The following is a 15,322-nucleotide window of genomic DNA, read 5'->3' on the forward strand; positions in this document are numbered from 1 at the left end:
CTGGCTTTCAGGGAGCAGGATAATGCCTCCAGCGTCCCAGGCCACCTCAGCTCTCCCTTTCCAGATAAGCCCTTCTGATGTGAAATAGCAAATGTCCTTGGCCAGTGAGCTGAATATTTGTGGGTGTTTTGTTGTGGACCTCTGTGCTCCTATCAGTCGTGGTACCACTCCCTGTGCTAGGGTGGCTGCGTAGTCCAAGATAACCACTGCTTGAATTTGTTTTCATCCCAAGACACAAAACACCTGCTTGGACACCTATCTGTGTTCCACAAAACATCACTCCTGCAAAAAAAAACAGCCCTTATGAGTCTGGTTTTCTTGGGAACCGGGATGGAAATAAAGGCAGTAAAGGTCAGTAGTACACCCCTTTTCCCCAAAACTTTGCCCACATGCCGGGTCAGTAGGAGTTGTATTAGCCGCATCGCAGAAGAAGATATCTGCCAATGTGAAAGTGAAAAGCAATCCTTTAGCAAGCCATTCAAGTACCCCAGGCTGCACAACACTTGGGGGTGACAAACGCATTTGAGTGGAGAGGCAAGGGCCTGCCAGGGAAAGGCAATGCCACGGGTTCGCTCTCAGTGAGATGCGTGGCCCCTGGCAGGGCTAGGTTTGCTCCCACCCACCCATTGCTCCCCCTTGTTTCTTGGGCATGAAGTTGAAATAAAGCCACAGCCCGCAATCACACTTTGAAGCCAGGCAGGGTAAGTGGATGAGGTCCTGTAAGCATGCAGGTCAGGGGAGTTCTCTGAAGGCTTTCTGGAACAAAAAGAAGCCGAAATCCAATGGGTGCTGCACTCAGCCCAACCTTTTATTCCTAGATATTACAGTATTAGTTATCTTACCACAGGGAAGTTGAGGCTAAAAAAAGGTTTAAACAAACAAACAAACAAACAAACAGCACTCAACCCTTGCTGAAAGGCACAAGTTATGAATTTAAAAAGAAAATTCTTCCTGCTCAACCCATAGGGCAACAGAGCTCCCCCACCTCCCTGCAGGTCCTTGCATAATAGTTGAAAGAGATATTTTAGGGGTTCTTCAGGACTTAAGTCCAGCTACAGGGAATTGCCCTGAAGGGAGCGAAGTAGCATTTTCCTGTGTAAAACTGTCTTGAACAGCAACTCTCTACCTGCTATGTCACTGTCTTCATCTCCCAGAATTAAAGGTTTGAGTTCCCCATTTCCATGAATCACAGGTTGCTGGTATCATATTGCACCACGCATTATAAAGACTTATGATAAGCACTCAGTGAAAAGATTTCAGTTTATTTAAGTGTCAGCTGGTCTGCGATTTTATCTATTAAGTTATTGTGTTCAGACAAACTTGCAGCCAGGCATGGACCATAAGAACAGATGCTTAACAGATACAGGTTTAACCTGTTTTCCTACTTCTTGCTACCCTACCCTCTATAAATTACAAACACTCTACTAAAATACCGAGGGCAGAAGGTGAACAATAGTCTGTGGGCTCCAACCTGCTGGGAGCAGATAGAAATGTTATCAGGTCCCTACCAGACTGTTACATCCTGCCCTCTGCTCCATGAGGGGACCCCACCTCTGTCTTTGGCTATTTTTGGCATCAGTCACCCATCAGGCACCTCTTCCTCCTCCACTACTCCTCTGTTGTGTGGCTGGAGGAAAATGTAGAGATTGGCTACCTTTAACTCAAATTGTGATAGCATCCTCCCTTCCCTCCCGTGCCTATGCATCTCCCCAGCTTCCTGGCTCATGCCTCAACAGTATCACTCAGTTGCCTAAAAGCTACGGTTTAGTCTCTTCACCCCCACGCTGAGGTTGTCCCAGTTTCTGCAGATGGCTCCATCTCTATCATGGGTATCGCCAAGTCACGTTTTGCTACCCATTATAAGGCAGCTAGTTATCAATTTTCCACAGTGTTTTAAGGAAACTGCTGGAGTTGAAGGACTGGAAATACTTCTAGCCTGCAAAATAGTGAGCACTACTGTTAGAAATCTTGTGAAAAAATCATAAACAGCTACTCAGACATTTTAATAGTTCTGGCGTAAGATTCAGATAGCAGTCATAGATGCCCATTTTATCTTGTTGTAGTGCCAATCAATTCTAGCACTTCCTGTCTTAGTGCATCTTCCTTAAAAACAGCCTCCTGAAAAAACACAGCCTCTAGAATAAACTTTTGTTTGTCTTTCAACAGCTGTCCAAAATCATCATTGAATAATACTTTGCTGTATCTAATCGAAAACCAGATGTCATTGAACTGAAGTCATCAATACCCCATACAAGTACAGACATCTGCTTCCATAAAACAAGTTGCTTTATCAGCTCTGTACCTTCAAGCTCTTTGGACCAGGACCAGTCTCATCTGTGAGGTTCGTTAGAACTATAGGGAGTTGTAAAAAGAAATCTCATTTCTTGATTGCCATTCTTCTCATAACAGAGAGGATAAATTGTAAAATTTTTATTGCAAAATATTAAAATAAATTACATTTTACAAAGACTTAGCAAATATTTACATACAGTGTGATTCCAGTGACAATCAGCAACAAAGAACAGACAGACAGGCATATTATGGAGTGATAAGAGTCAGAACTGTACAAACTTCAAAAGCCATATGAAAGACAAGCTAATTTTTTAAAAGGTAAATCCATCACAAACGGAATGAATCCCACGAGGCACAAAAATTACAAGTCTACAACAGAGTTCTTGGGTTTGTTTCTTTAGGTCAACAGACTTGTATATTGCTTTTTGCTCTCCTCATCAGTGACGCTTGTCTGTCTCTATACATACTCTCCCAGATCAACTGGAGGAAAAAAAAAAAATCTCAACATATACAACTGTGTCACCATGGATCTGTTATCCATGGTTGTATTTCTGCATGTTTTGTGACATCCATTGCCAGCAACAGATTCACAAATCATTACGTAGAAAAGTTTAACACACCACTTTTTGTATTTCCTCAGTGATTTCGTACCAGTGTATCAGATGTGTTAGACTGCCTGCTGTGAGATATGTATCTGAAAATGATGCCCTTCTGGTAAAAATAGGCTTCAATAGCACAATAGAAAACTAAGAAGTGTCACAACGATGTCATGAAGGATGTAGTCACATAGCCTATAGCACTTAAAAGGGCTTTTGTAGGAACAGACTTTTGTTGTCACATTTCAGGATTTTTTAAATTTTTTTTTCATTTTTTTAAAGTACTGTCTCATCTTGGCAAAATTAGTTAAGTTTATATTGTGAAAGTGGACCCATGCTTCACATGATGTGACTGGAAATACAATCTACTTGTAGGCAATAGCTAGAAAGAAGAGTTTCCACTTCTATTTCATCCCTTCCTTTTATGTGCTTTTAAGCTTTTTTTTTTCTCCTCCTTTTTTAAAAATCCCCTTTCCTCTCTTTCTAGGAAGAGATCAGTCTCACCTATAAAACCAATTCCATAGTATTAAGAAAGCTGTTAACATTATTGGTTAGCCAAATGAAATCTTACATGGTATCCGAAGAAAATGTTTCCAGATCAACCAGATAATTGAAATCACTACAAGACCTTACCAAGTAGCACTGGGGAATTCACTCAGAGGCACTTTTGGGGCTGAATAGCTCAAAATCCAACCTGGACACCCCTCTAACTCACTACATGTAAATCTGAAGGCAGAAGGACATTAATTTACATCCCCCAGGCAGCCGCTTTTCAAGACATGGAAGACAGGCACGCAAAAAGCTGTCTTGCTGAGCGCTTCGGCAGTTCTGAGATGGCACCATAATTTTAAAAACCCTGGGAAATGGTTCTGCTTTTTGGAGAGAGCCAGTATGAAAGCTATGCGCCAACTAAATCCCTTCAAAACACTGAAAACAAGTAGGGCTTAACGAGACCAATTGTGTTGGCCCCCATGTAAAGAGGAATTTTTTCCCAGTGTTAAGATTACATTAAGGCACATGGTGGGATGTTTTGAGAACAGTTTTGTGAGGTGTGATCATGTTTCCCAAAAAAGCGGGAATATTGTACTTTGTTTTAATAAATTTAAACTATTATTTTAAATCCCATGATACTTATTATGCAGACTTATAGTCTATGCTGACTACACTGGGAAAGGCCAGAGAGCCACATCTAACTTGATAATATGAAACAGATCCCATCCATTCTCAGCTCTGGCGTACAAGTGCACTTCGCTACAGAGAACGGAGAGTCTGTGTTCCAGTGTGCAACATCCCCTCCCAGTCAGAGCAGCCCAGCCAAGCGTCTGGGTTGTATTATTTCTGTATTATAGAGAAATATTGTCTTTTTTTAAATTAAGATTGGACTATGCTTTTCCATTTCATGCACTTTTCAGCAAGCCTCTTCTCTCCTCACTGTCCTGTAGCTTTCTAACTGTCACTAAAACTTTGATCTTTGCATCAATAATGGAAGACAAGTTGGAGGACAACAAAAGCTATATGGAGTGCTTTCTCATTTTCTTTTAAGTTAATGTGCACTTTTTTTAAACTAACAAAAAAAAAGAGAAGGTAGACTTGCTACACAAGCATCCTGTATATCATGCATGTAGTCTTACCTACCCTTTCTTGCAGTTACAAGGTATAGCTGTCAACCACAACCCTTCAGATATATAGAAATACTTGAGGGGCTTGAAGTAATTTTAAAACAGTGGGGGTAGGGGTGTCTATTAGAAGTAATTCAGAATCTTCTGATAGGGCCTCTCTCCCTCTTTCCTGTCAGATACAAGTCAAATTCATCCAGCCACTCCTGTTTCAAATAGCAGTAATATAATAAAATTTGATTTCAAATTAGAATCTTTCTGTAGCAATAGTATCATGAAATACAGATTAACTACCAAATCCAATTATGTTGATTCCACATTTTTACCAGTATAACAGTTGGCTCTAGCCTTGTGTTCACTTTCTATCTGAAACAATGTCATATACGGGGACAATTCGGGGGGAGGGGGGGGGCGGCGGGCAGGGTTGGCGCTGGAAAGACTAGTAAAGACAGTCCCTTGTTTCACAGTAGATGACTTCAAAACTTCCCATCAACAGGCTATCCAACCAGAGTGTCAGTTTCCCATAAGTCCTCGATCTTCTCTGGAAGAGGCCAGCAACTAAGCTGTTCTTACAGAGCTAGTGAGTCTGCCAGCATTACACCGAAATGAGAATGAGACAACCTTTAACTGTTCGCTGAACTTTGAAAACTTTTGGACATACTGGAATTACTTAGATACTGTAAAACTAAACAGAACTTGACATGTTAAGGTTAAAAGGTCTTGGCTATTTTCTGTTCCAAGTATATTGGATACAACTGAAGTCAGTACCTTTTGCCAACATGTAATCAGGAGCCTCATTTAAAAGAGTTGTCAGGGTTAACGCATAGATATGGAAAAAGAAAGAAAAATAAAACCATGGCATAGTTTTCTTTGCAGCCAAAACAATTTGAGCACAAGTGTTATGAAGAGACGTACTTCTGTCTCAATGAGAAGCCCATCTCTAAGCCAAAAGATAATACTTTCAGAAGCTTAGAGTCAAAATTCCTTTTAAAAAGTGCCTTATGGCCTTAAGTCACTTGATCACATCTCAGTTCACCCAAGATTTGACATTGCTCAGCCTTCTTGAAAGTGGAGTAGAATAACCATTGTATATGCACATAGGTCAAACTTTAAAACCAAAGTAATAAGCGAAGTGTAATCAACTGTTTCAAAAATCATCTCTCATTCAAGTCTAGTCTGAAGTACCAAGGCAGGGAGGAACATCAAACAACAATACTGACTAACACACTGCACAGATCAGCAGCAGTGCTATAGGTCCCTTCTGACAGGCATTAGGGCATTAGGAGAATATCTGTGCCTCCCAAGGCGATTTTTTTTCCTCAGAAGAACAGTGTCAATAAAACTTCACCTGTACATAGATACTGTATAAGGTTCATTCAAGTATTTCCTCTAGGAAATGGACAGTGGAAGGACACTTTCAACATTTAAAAAGTTCATTGCATCCTGCTTGTGCTCATACATGCTTTGATCAATAGGTCTTCCAGTCACTTTACTCTTTAACAGTTCTGGGGCTCTTGTGCAGTTTAGCAGCCCAATTGGTGAGCTTCATCCCAGATGGTTCTTCCTTGTTAGAGGGCTCCTTCTCAATCCATTCCTTTGGAATTTTTAATTTTAGTATTTTATTTATGAAATTGCAATTCACTATAATTTGACAAGCACTGACATATTCCTAACAGATGTTTCAGAAGCTTCCTCCTCAGTCTGCCAGCAAACCTCAGCTCAGATCTGTGTGTCCTGGTATTCCATCTAAAGTTTCTCATTAAGTACAACTAGTGGTTGCACCATTTTTTTTGTGGTAACAACTTAACAACGGGCAACTTAAAAAAAGCAAACCCCTTGCTTTCATTTGTGATCAAAGCAGGATTCAAATCCAGGTTTTTAGAGGTGAAAGGCTAATGGAGTAACCGAACACATTCGATGCCCAAAACAGTCTCTTTGCAACAGTATAGTTACACTCCCAAACTAATTCCTCAATGAAATGCATAAATGCAGAGCACGTCCAGTGTATTAACTAGTCTTTTCTTTTCTACTTTGTTCAAGAACCATAAAATCCCAAGAAGGAGGACTCCAAATTCAACTGTTATTTTACAAGTTCTTCAGATAAGCAAAGCTGATGGGCTCAGAAACCAACTTAGAATGGGAAAAGGACACTGGAGTTTATTAGTTTGGGACTTGCTTTTGTTTTCAAAGAGACAGGAGAAGCTGCAAAAACAGGCTTTTCTCCTTGCTCTGTTGATTTGTTCAAGATGCACTGACCACTTTCAGAAAACCATTGTCAAACATGCTTCACGTTGCAGCCTTCACATTGTTTACTGTATTATATTCATTCATCAGTTGTTCATAAGGCACAGAAAGTTCTAGCTCGTTATTGGTAAAGGTAGATTCATCAGACGATGGGAATTTTACCAGTTTTTTTGCACTTTCAGATTCCTCTGCAAGATTATCATCCATGGAGGATTTTGACGTTTCCTCATCATCCGAGATATCTTCCTCTTCTTCATCATCTTCATTTACAAATGTTATATTAGCATTCTCAAATATTAAGGGTCGATAGTCTCTGGAATCCCACACTTCGCCTTCTTCTTCACTAATCCTGTCCAGCTGGTTTACGAACATGGTTCCTTCTAGAGGGCTGTCTCCAATACGTTTATCCTGCAGGGATCTCAGTACATGACCATTTTGAATGTCCAGGGAAACCTCATCATACTCAAATGACTCTGTCTTTGTGTAAGTCACCTGGGCATCTATACTGGCATTCTGCATATTTTGTTTGGCATTTTCTACTTTAATCATTTTGTCATTGTTTGTCTTCAGGGCTTTCTTCCCAATTTGCTTAATAAGATCATTGTAGGTCTCTTCCTTCTTTGAAAGGAAGCTGAAAATGTTGACATCCTTTGAGGTACCCATTTGAAGGGGTTTTTTGGACCGAGGATGGTTGTCAAATGACTCTTTTCTTTTTTTCCTCCGTTTCTTGATTGCTTTGTGGACTTCCACAAACATACTGACCTTCCAGTTAACAAAGAGTGAAAGCCAAGCTAGTCCCAGATAGATCCATAACTCCACAAAATATCTGTAAAGGGCATGATAGTTTGCATCTGGATTTACACCTACAAAGAATTAAAAACAAGAACATTACTGAAAGAGGATTTGCAGCTGATAAACCTTTGAAGTTATGACCCTGAGAACTACTCCCTTCCACACTAACAGAGCCTAGTTGCTTGAACACTGCTTTGAGAGGTGGCGAGTAGGGATCTGAAACCCTTCTGTAAGAAAAAGTTGATCTCAGGTCTTATACTTCTTGGATGCATGTATTCTGACTGCTGGACTGCAACATAAAATGCCAGCATATTTATCCTCTCCTTGTAAGCTACAAAAGTGAAATTGCTTCCCGTTTGAAAATTATGAGCCTTCTCCCTGCTATTGAGGTATGGATATAGGTACCTTCCTTGAGAAAAGGATTCAGAATTCCACTTAAAAGGACAATCTCCAAAGCCCTGAACAAGGCAGTGGATTTTAGAGAAAGACAAGATTTAGGAGGGAGACACCAGTATGCTCAGCATTTCCTGTTGGCTAGTTCTAGATAGCTGCACAGAAGGCATTGCCCAGTACTTATGCACCCTACTTAGTATACTGCATCCCATTCAAAGGTGCTTAACTGTCACGGTCAATAGGATAGCTCCTTGCCCGAAGGAGCTGTGAACTCCAGAACTTGGCTCTGGATTTAGCCCAATAACGGTCTTAGGTATCTAAACCAAGACTGAAGAGCCAGATCTGGTCCATTGGATCAGTACCCAGCTTTAATGGAATCTTCTATTCAGCGAAATGTTTTGGAAAAGCTTAGAAAGCACCTTTCTGAATTAGAGTTTGGAAATAGAATTGCCATGCTAGCCATGTAGTGAAATAATACATAAAACACAATTACTGACCAGCAACAAAATCTCCAAATCCTATGGTGGTGATAGTGATGAATGAGAAATAGAGGCCTTCAATGTAATCCCATCCTTCAGTCACCATAAAGACAAAGGGAGGAATAACCAGATGGACCAAGACACCCCAAACAATGAAAATAGCTGTGCATGTAATTTGTGCTTTCCTCTGTAAAGAAAGAAGAATTTAAAAGTCAGGGAAAGATCTCCAAATTTTCTTTTCTCATCCATGGCATCAAGCGACAGTATCAGACATTTCAGCGTTTTGTGCTAACAGTTTATCAGCCATAACTAAAAGTCACTGACTGAAGTAAACACACAACTATTTTGTTTTCCTTTATGCAGAACTTGCTATTCTTACAACTACTTGCTCAAACCTGATTATTTCCTCATAGTTTTCTTTCATACCCTTGAAAAGTTAAGGAGTTCCTGATATTTTATAAACAGGCATGGTATACAGACATAGCAGTCCAGTCTAAAATGTAGTCAGAAACTCTGGTTTTCCTTTTATTCATTTGAGTATAGAGGATCAGAAGTGTTTAAGATGCTTCTCTCCTATTTATGCCTCCTACCCTTTGCCAGTCATGCAATCTCTGCACAAAACTGCACACACACGTGCATTTCACTATAATTTTGTGTACTTTCTTCTCAGGTGCTGAACCAAGAAAGTTCTTGCTCTGTTTCTGAAACCAGGACCTAAACCAGTCCCACTGTTCTCCGGGCACTATGGCCCTGCATTGCCTCCCATCTCTGTGCAGAGTTAGAACTGAGATAGAACTCACTTGCCAGGGAGGGGGGGAACAACCATCACCAAAAAAATAAACAAAAAAGCCACAAACAAAAAACCCACAAGCCAGTAACTCAGAACAAAACATTATTTTCCAGTTGGTTCACTGCACAGCAGGAAGTACTCATGCTAGCATAGAAGCAGGTGGGAACAAAGCAGGAGAGCTTATTTCCATGCCAGAGGAGCTTGCACAGAACATCTGTGAAATGGAGCCTCACCTACATTTGTCTTACAGGTTTCTAATGTAAGGAGATATACGTCCCCACAGAAGCTGCAAGATCTATATTTAGTATCAAAGGTTTCTACAATAATTTATTTTGCTAAAACTTCTTGCAGAACTAACATATCAGACCCAATCCCCCTTTCAGTTATTTCTATGCAACACCATTCAGGAAAACTCCTATTTGTGCAAGTGTTCATTTACTACTAAGATTAGCAGGTAAGTTCAGAAGTGTAAGCTTAATTCATGCATCAAAACCACACAGCACGAGGGTAAACAAGTGAGGGCCTTACCAGGCTTACTCCTCTTTTTGTCAGAAACTGGCCCAGCCTCTTGGCACGTCCTCCAAAGAACTTCCCCAGAGCACTGATCCATGTCAAGCAGAGAGGAACTCCAAAGAGCCCATAAAATATGCAGAAGAGACGCCCAGAGGGTGTCTTTGGAGAAACATTTCCATAACCTAAAAGAGATAAGTATGTACACAGTCTGTTCTTGTTGCAGAGAATTCAAGGCAATTCTACCTATGCAGAAAACAACATTTTGTGGGCTTCTGCTGTATCAGATGCTCCTTACTTCACCATTTATAAGAGCTTCAGTCTACTCCAGCTGCCGATCATCTGAATCTAGATGTCTTCCAATTCTACTCTAGCCAATGTGTATTCCGTTAATGCAAGCTGAGAGGATTACTGCATTTTAAGCGTTTCTTACATTTTGTGCATCTTTTTCTCAAGAAGATGAGACAAACATGAAATAAAGCTCATCTCAAAACTTCCAATATGATTCCCCAACCTTAAGCAGCACTGTTAAAAACTTGATTGACTGCATTTTATAGATTAAAAGCTCAAAATTCATCCTGAAGCTAGCTTCCACATGAAAGATCCACTGTACACATTTAACTTGTGACCTGGTAGCTTTCCAGGGTAAGCGTTTGCGAGTTAAGTGCAAGGTGAGTTGTGACATAGGCAAGGTATTTCAACTGAATTTAGTTCTTTGCTGGTCACACAACCCAAAAAGACATTGCAAACTCAGGCTCTAGAATCAGCAGCCTATTTTCTGAACTTCAGCCAGAGCTTTCTTATTTAGGTGTGTTCCTGACTTCAACTTTTTGTCATAAGTTTTATATTATTAGCTGGGTATTGTGACTTTCAAATAATAAAGAAAAGCACAGTACTGCATATGGTTTAACAGTAAGACTTCCATTTCTGTATACCTCCAGCCTTCTCTGGTTATTTTGCATGCCTGTTGTTTTGCATTGTAGGTGTAGCAAGGGTGTAGCAATGCCACTTGGCAAAAGATTTTTCTGTAAAAGCAGAAGGCAGATGATGTTGAGCTCTGAAAATCTGTGTATCAAAGGAGGAAGCAGTCTTTCAATGCAGAGGGTTTCACAAGCATAAATCAGCAGTGAGATTTAGAAGACAACACTTAAAGAAGGCAAAGTAGAACAATAGATAGATAAAAAGTCTAGATTGTTCTGCAAGCCAAGAACACTGGTAATTCAGTAGCTTAAGAGGATGCACATGCGTAACAGGACAGCTATACAAGAACCTCATATGCACATGCTTTAAGTATGTTTAATGGAATGCTTTGTAACACTTTCGTTTTGGGATTTTATGATTTGGAAATTTAAGTGCAGGAATTAATGGAACCGGAATAACACCAATCATCCCCAACAGTACCTTGAATCTATTACTTATTGGAAAGGCAGACATTTCTCTTCTGTATACCCATGGAGAGACTGCCAAAGAACTGTTTTTTTCCTCTTTGAACCTGCAGGTGAACACGTACTCTAGGCAACTCCAGCCATGGAGACTTTATTCAGTGGCTAGCTTGACACATAAATAGAAGAGTACAAACACACTAGAGCATACTGAAAGCTACAGTTAGGAAAGCTGATAATAATAAATACTTACCGATTGTAGTGATCACAGTAGCAGCAAAGATCACTGCGTTAGGCCAATTCCAGTTGTTGAAAGTATTGTTCCCAGTGATGGCAACCCCCTGTCCAGCAGCATTTGACACAACCTGTAAGAAAAAAGTTTACAGTCATCCTTGGAAAATCCTAGCAGCCTCAAAAAGTAATGTATCTGTCCCTCTCAGGTTTCCTCCCTTTGTTCATACTTTCAAAATAATCACTCAAGTTTTTTTGTGAAGACTAGCCTAGTATATTCATTAACAATAATTTTATGAAATATTAAAAACTTGCTTCACCTAAGAAAGAGTAGTGCAGGTGCTCTGACATTTCAATAGGGGGGTTTAACTAGATAAGCTTTTACTTGATTTACCAATTTAACCCAAATGGATCTCTTCCAGAGACCAAACACTACTCCAGACTGAACTAGCATTTAACCTCCAGTGCAGTTCTTGAATTTGGTTTAATATTAGGGACATCTTCAGAACTACTATCCATTTCAAAACACTGTTACATGCCTCAGCTTGACTGGGGTATGAGCAGGACGTCATAGAATCCTTGGCAAAGCTAGTGCGATTAATGTTAATTCACCTGCTGTCCCCGGCAAAGTCAAACCATCTACAAGCCAACATAAAACTGTACTTTTCAGCAGACAAATTAACACTTTCCTGAAGTATTTCATCCAACAGGACTCCAATCATTGTCCTTGAATCAGGCCCCTTTCTTATCCCATCTTTAAATCTAGTATGCCTTGATGAATGCAAAGCACTCATTTGCAATGATTTAGGGAAGCAAGTGTAGTCATTGGCATTTCCACAGATTCAACAAGTCAATTTCTTATCATCTGTTCAGGTCTTCACGTGCTCAAGAATTATTAACCATCTTCACTTTTTGTAGGAAGAGACTTGGAAGACCCAGCCTCTCCTGCCTTTCCAAAACTAGACTGTAGAAAACACATTGATAAAAACTTTAATGACTCTTTAGTGCAGAAAGTCAAAGTTTCAGATCAAAACAATGCATCTTGCCAATTCTGACATGTCTTTCTACCTCTCAGAAGTAAAAGAGAAAAAATATTTATCATGTTCTCTCCTAGAAATCCCTAGTTCTTTAAATCTTTGCTCTGTCACATCATGCTGCAGTTAAAGGCTTCTCAGGTTACTCTGCTTTTTCCCTTCAGTGTAAACCAAGGTTATCTGAACAAAACTCTGAGGCTACATCCATATACAAGAGAGGTGAAGGTGCCTCCAAAAGGTAATTTGTAACATTATTCCACTTTCTGTGTTTCTTCCTCAATAAGTGTTGAACACAAAAACTATCTTGATCTAAATACCTAAAATTGGAGGCAGTATACTTTTTTTAAAATAAACATGACAAAGGAGGTTTATCTGAAATTGGTAAGAACTTAGAGAGGCACCTACAACCAACTCTTCCTTCCCTTGTGACCCCTTCCTTCCTTCCTACTTGATTAGGATCTGATCTTGGACCCAGCAAAGACTCAACACAAAGTTCAATCGCTACTGAAAACATATACAAGTTAACACAGGTTTTAATTATTCTTGAGACTTATTACATATCACCACCCTCCTACTGTAATAAAGATGCCCTCAAAGTGAATGTATTGTGCATATACAAGATCCAAACAATTTAATTAAAAATGCACTTTCAACACACAAGCTATTATAGAAGATAAAAGGAGAAGCACTGAAAGTGAATGAAAGTACAGAACTAGATTTTTCTCGTGGTAAACTCAATGTATGTACAAAATTGCGTGCAGTGTCTTTCCATAGCCTACAGGCTCTGGAGAGAAAAGGAGTGAGAGTTCTCACCAAGGCAGTCATTTGTCATAAGAAAATAGTGTTGAAATGAGAAGTAGCCCCAGAACGGGCAGGTCGAGAGCAGGTAAGTAAACGCACAATGCCAGCCCCTTCCGAAAAAAAAAAAAATATCTGAGGCAGCTACAATGGATCACAAGAGCTCATCTGAGTAGAGAGCAATCAAAGTAACTTCATTCATTTCTGCTATGGTCTGCAGATGAACTTCCTAAAAGTCCCAAAGGACATCCAAAGTACCCGATAGACACAATCTGTGATCTATTAGCCCTGAAAAGATGCCTTGACTTCTTCCACTGCCCAGAAACACTGCACTAAATGTTCTATCAAACACCAGTTCTCCAGTCATTTTCCATGCTATAAGCAGACTTGGATTTTTTTTTTCATTGTTATTTCCTCACAGAGCAACTGATCTCATAAGAGACACACCGAAGTATCTGTTTCCATTGTCACTGGGCCATTATCTCATTGCATTACTCCACCTTCAGCCTGAGCTAATGAGCTCAGTTTCCCAGTACATACAGTTAAGTTAAGATCCGCCAGCGTCTGAGGTCTGGAGGTGTGAAGGGGGCCCCAACCCAAGGGGAAGAAGCTGCTGGACTGAGTAGCACACAGCTGCCCTTCACACCCAGGCAGTTAACATTTTGGGGCAGAGGTGGCTAATGCTCTCAGTTATATAAACACTTTATAGAGAGAATCATAAATACTCTCCAGCCAAAGCTGCCACCCTCCACCTGTCCCTATTTGCACACAGCTATCTGCTATTAGCACACAGTTATCTATGATTTACAGTCTAGTCTTTTAAAGTGACTTTATGCCTGCAATAAGCCCGAATGCACTATATGCATCCCAGCTGCAGGAACAAAGACAGTCACAAAACATGCTTAGATAGCTTTGGTGCAATGGGAAATATGTAGCTGCTTTCCAAGAAGCATAACTTTTGCCCATACTGAAATAATTAAATATTTTGGCTTCAACAATGTGAGTGGACACCATACAACTGAACAGCAAATACGGGTTTTTTCTCTTGGTAAAACTGTTAGGCAATGTCAGAGATGCCTTTATGTTTGTATGCTAGGATACAGAATGCCTCAGGTTGCCTGTGGTGGATTTCTTAAACTACAAAAAATTTGCTCGAGAAAGTCTTTGGATGGGAAGATAGGGGTCAAGGAGGGAGAGGAAGAAAAGGGTAGACGGTGCAAGTGTTCTTAGTATCTTGAAAGATGTCATTCAGAAAATAACTTTTCAAGTACGCCCAAATTAAAAAGCTGGAAATAGTTAACTAACTCAGAATTTACACATCACCTTAGACCTCACCGCATGACAGTTTGTACTGATAAAGGCAGGACTTTATTTTCAGTCAAACTACTTTTGCCTCACAGGAATCAAACCCCCTCTTCTCCCTCACTTCCCACCACTCCAATTCTGCACTTTGGCAAAGGAAAAAGGAAAAGGTCTAGAGTCCCTGGAGCCATTGCTGGAAGTAAACAGGCTTGCAATTGCTCAGGGAGATTTAAGACACATAAAACGAATACATCTTCTGATGACATTAACACAAGTAGAAACCGGGATGCCATTTGAACACAATCAAGCAGACAATTTCCTCCATTTGCAGGTACTTCCCCACAGAAAAACCCCAGCACTGCTCCAATACAGCCTTGTGTTTCCTGGGCTTGGTGACTTTATTAACCCTCCGATGATCAGGTTCACTCAAGATTCACCAGGTATCACAAGAAGGAGTTCTTAGATCTCCTCTATGTTGGGCAAAGGAGAGGTCTTCCTCTCAGATGCTTTGGGCACATGCCACTTGCATCCTCTCTACATGAGTAACAGTAGGGCTGAAAAGTTCTCAAAATAAATTTGAAAATAGCAAGGAGAAGCCTTGACCCACATAGGTATTATGGGTCTGTCCTACTGCTATTTATTTTACTTCTCCATTTTCTGCTGGGATAGCCCAGAACAGCGGCAAGGTTTTCCCAAACTGGGCAGCCACATACTAACGCATTTATTCAAATTGTTTGTTTTGTTTGTTTTTTTCCTACTAGCCTGTCAAGGTCTGCTAGGGCAAGTCTCCATGGTGCCGTAAAAGCTTGCAATAGTCAGCAGACCCATCTTAGCTGCCCTTGTCTTTGTATTAGCAGGAGGGA

At 40.3% G+C, this 15,322-nt stretch overlaps 1 protein-coding gene across 1 annotated transcript; it reads right to left on the minus strand.

Annotated features, from left to right (window-relative positions):
- Nucleotides 1–6,790: 6,790 nt before the first annotated feature.
- On the minus strand, nucleotides 6,791–11,459 carry KCNK5 (potassium channel, subfamily K, member 5; the record flags this gene model as incomplete). The annotated part of the gene is made up of 4 exons (XM_009710424.1): nucleotides 6,791–7,611; nucleotides 8,431–8,599; nucleotides 9,731–9,897; nucleotides 11,348–11,459. Coding segments are annotated over 4 exons (1,269 nt in total), but the record flags the coding sequence as incomplete, so codon positions are not given.
- Nucleotides 11,460–15,322: the final 3,863 nt, after the last annotated feature.

Source organism: Cariama cristata, unplaced genomic scaffold (assembly GCF_000690535.1).
Source record: "Cariama cristata isolate BGI_N322 unplaced genomic scaffold, ASM69053v1 scaffold23711, whole genome shotgun sequence".
Taxonomy (NCBI): Eukaryota; Metazoa; Chordata; class Aves; order Cariamiformes; family Cariamidae; genus Cariama; species Cariama cristata.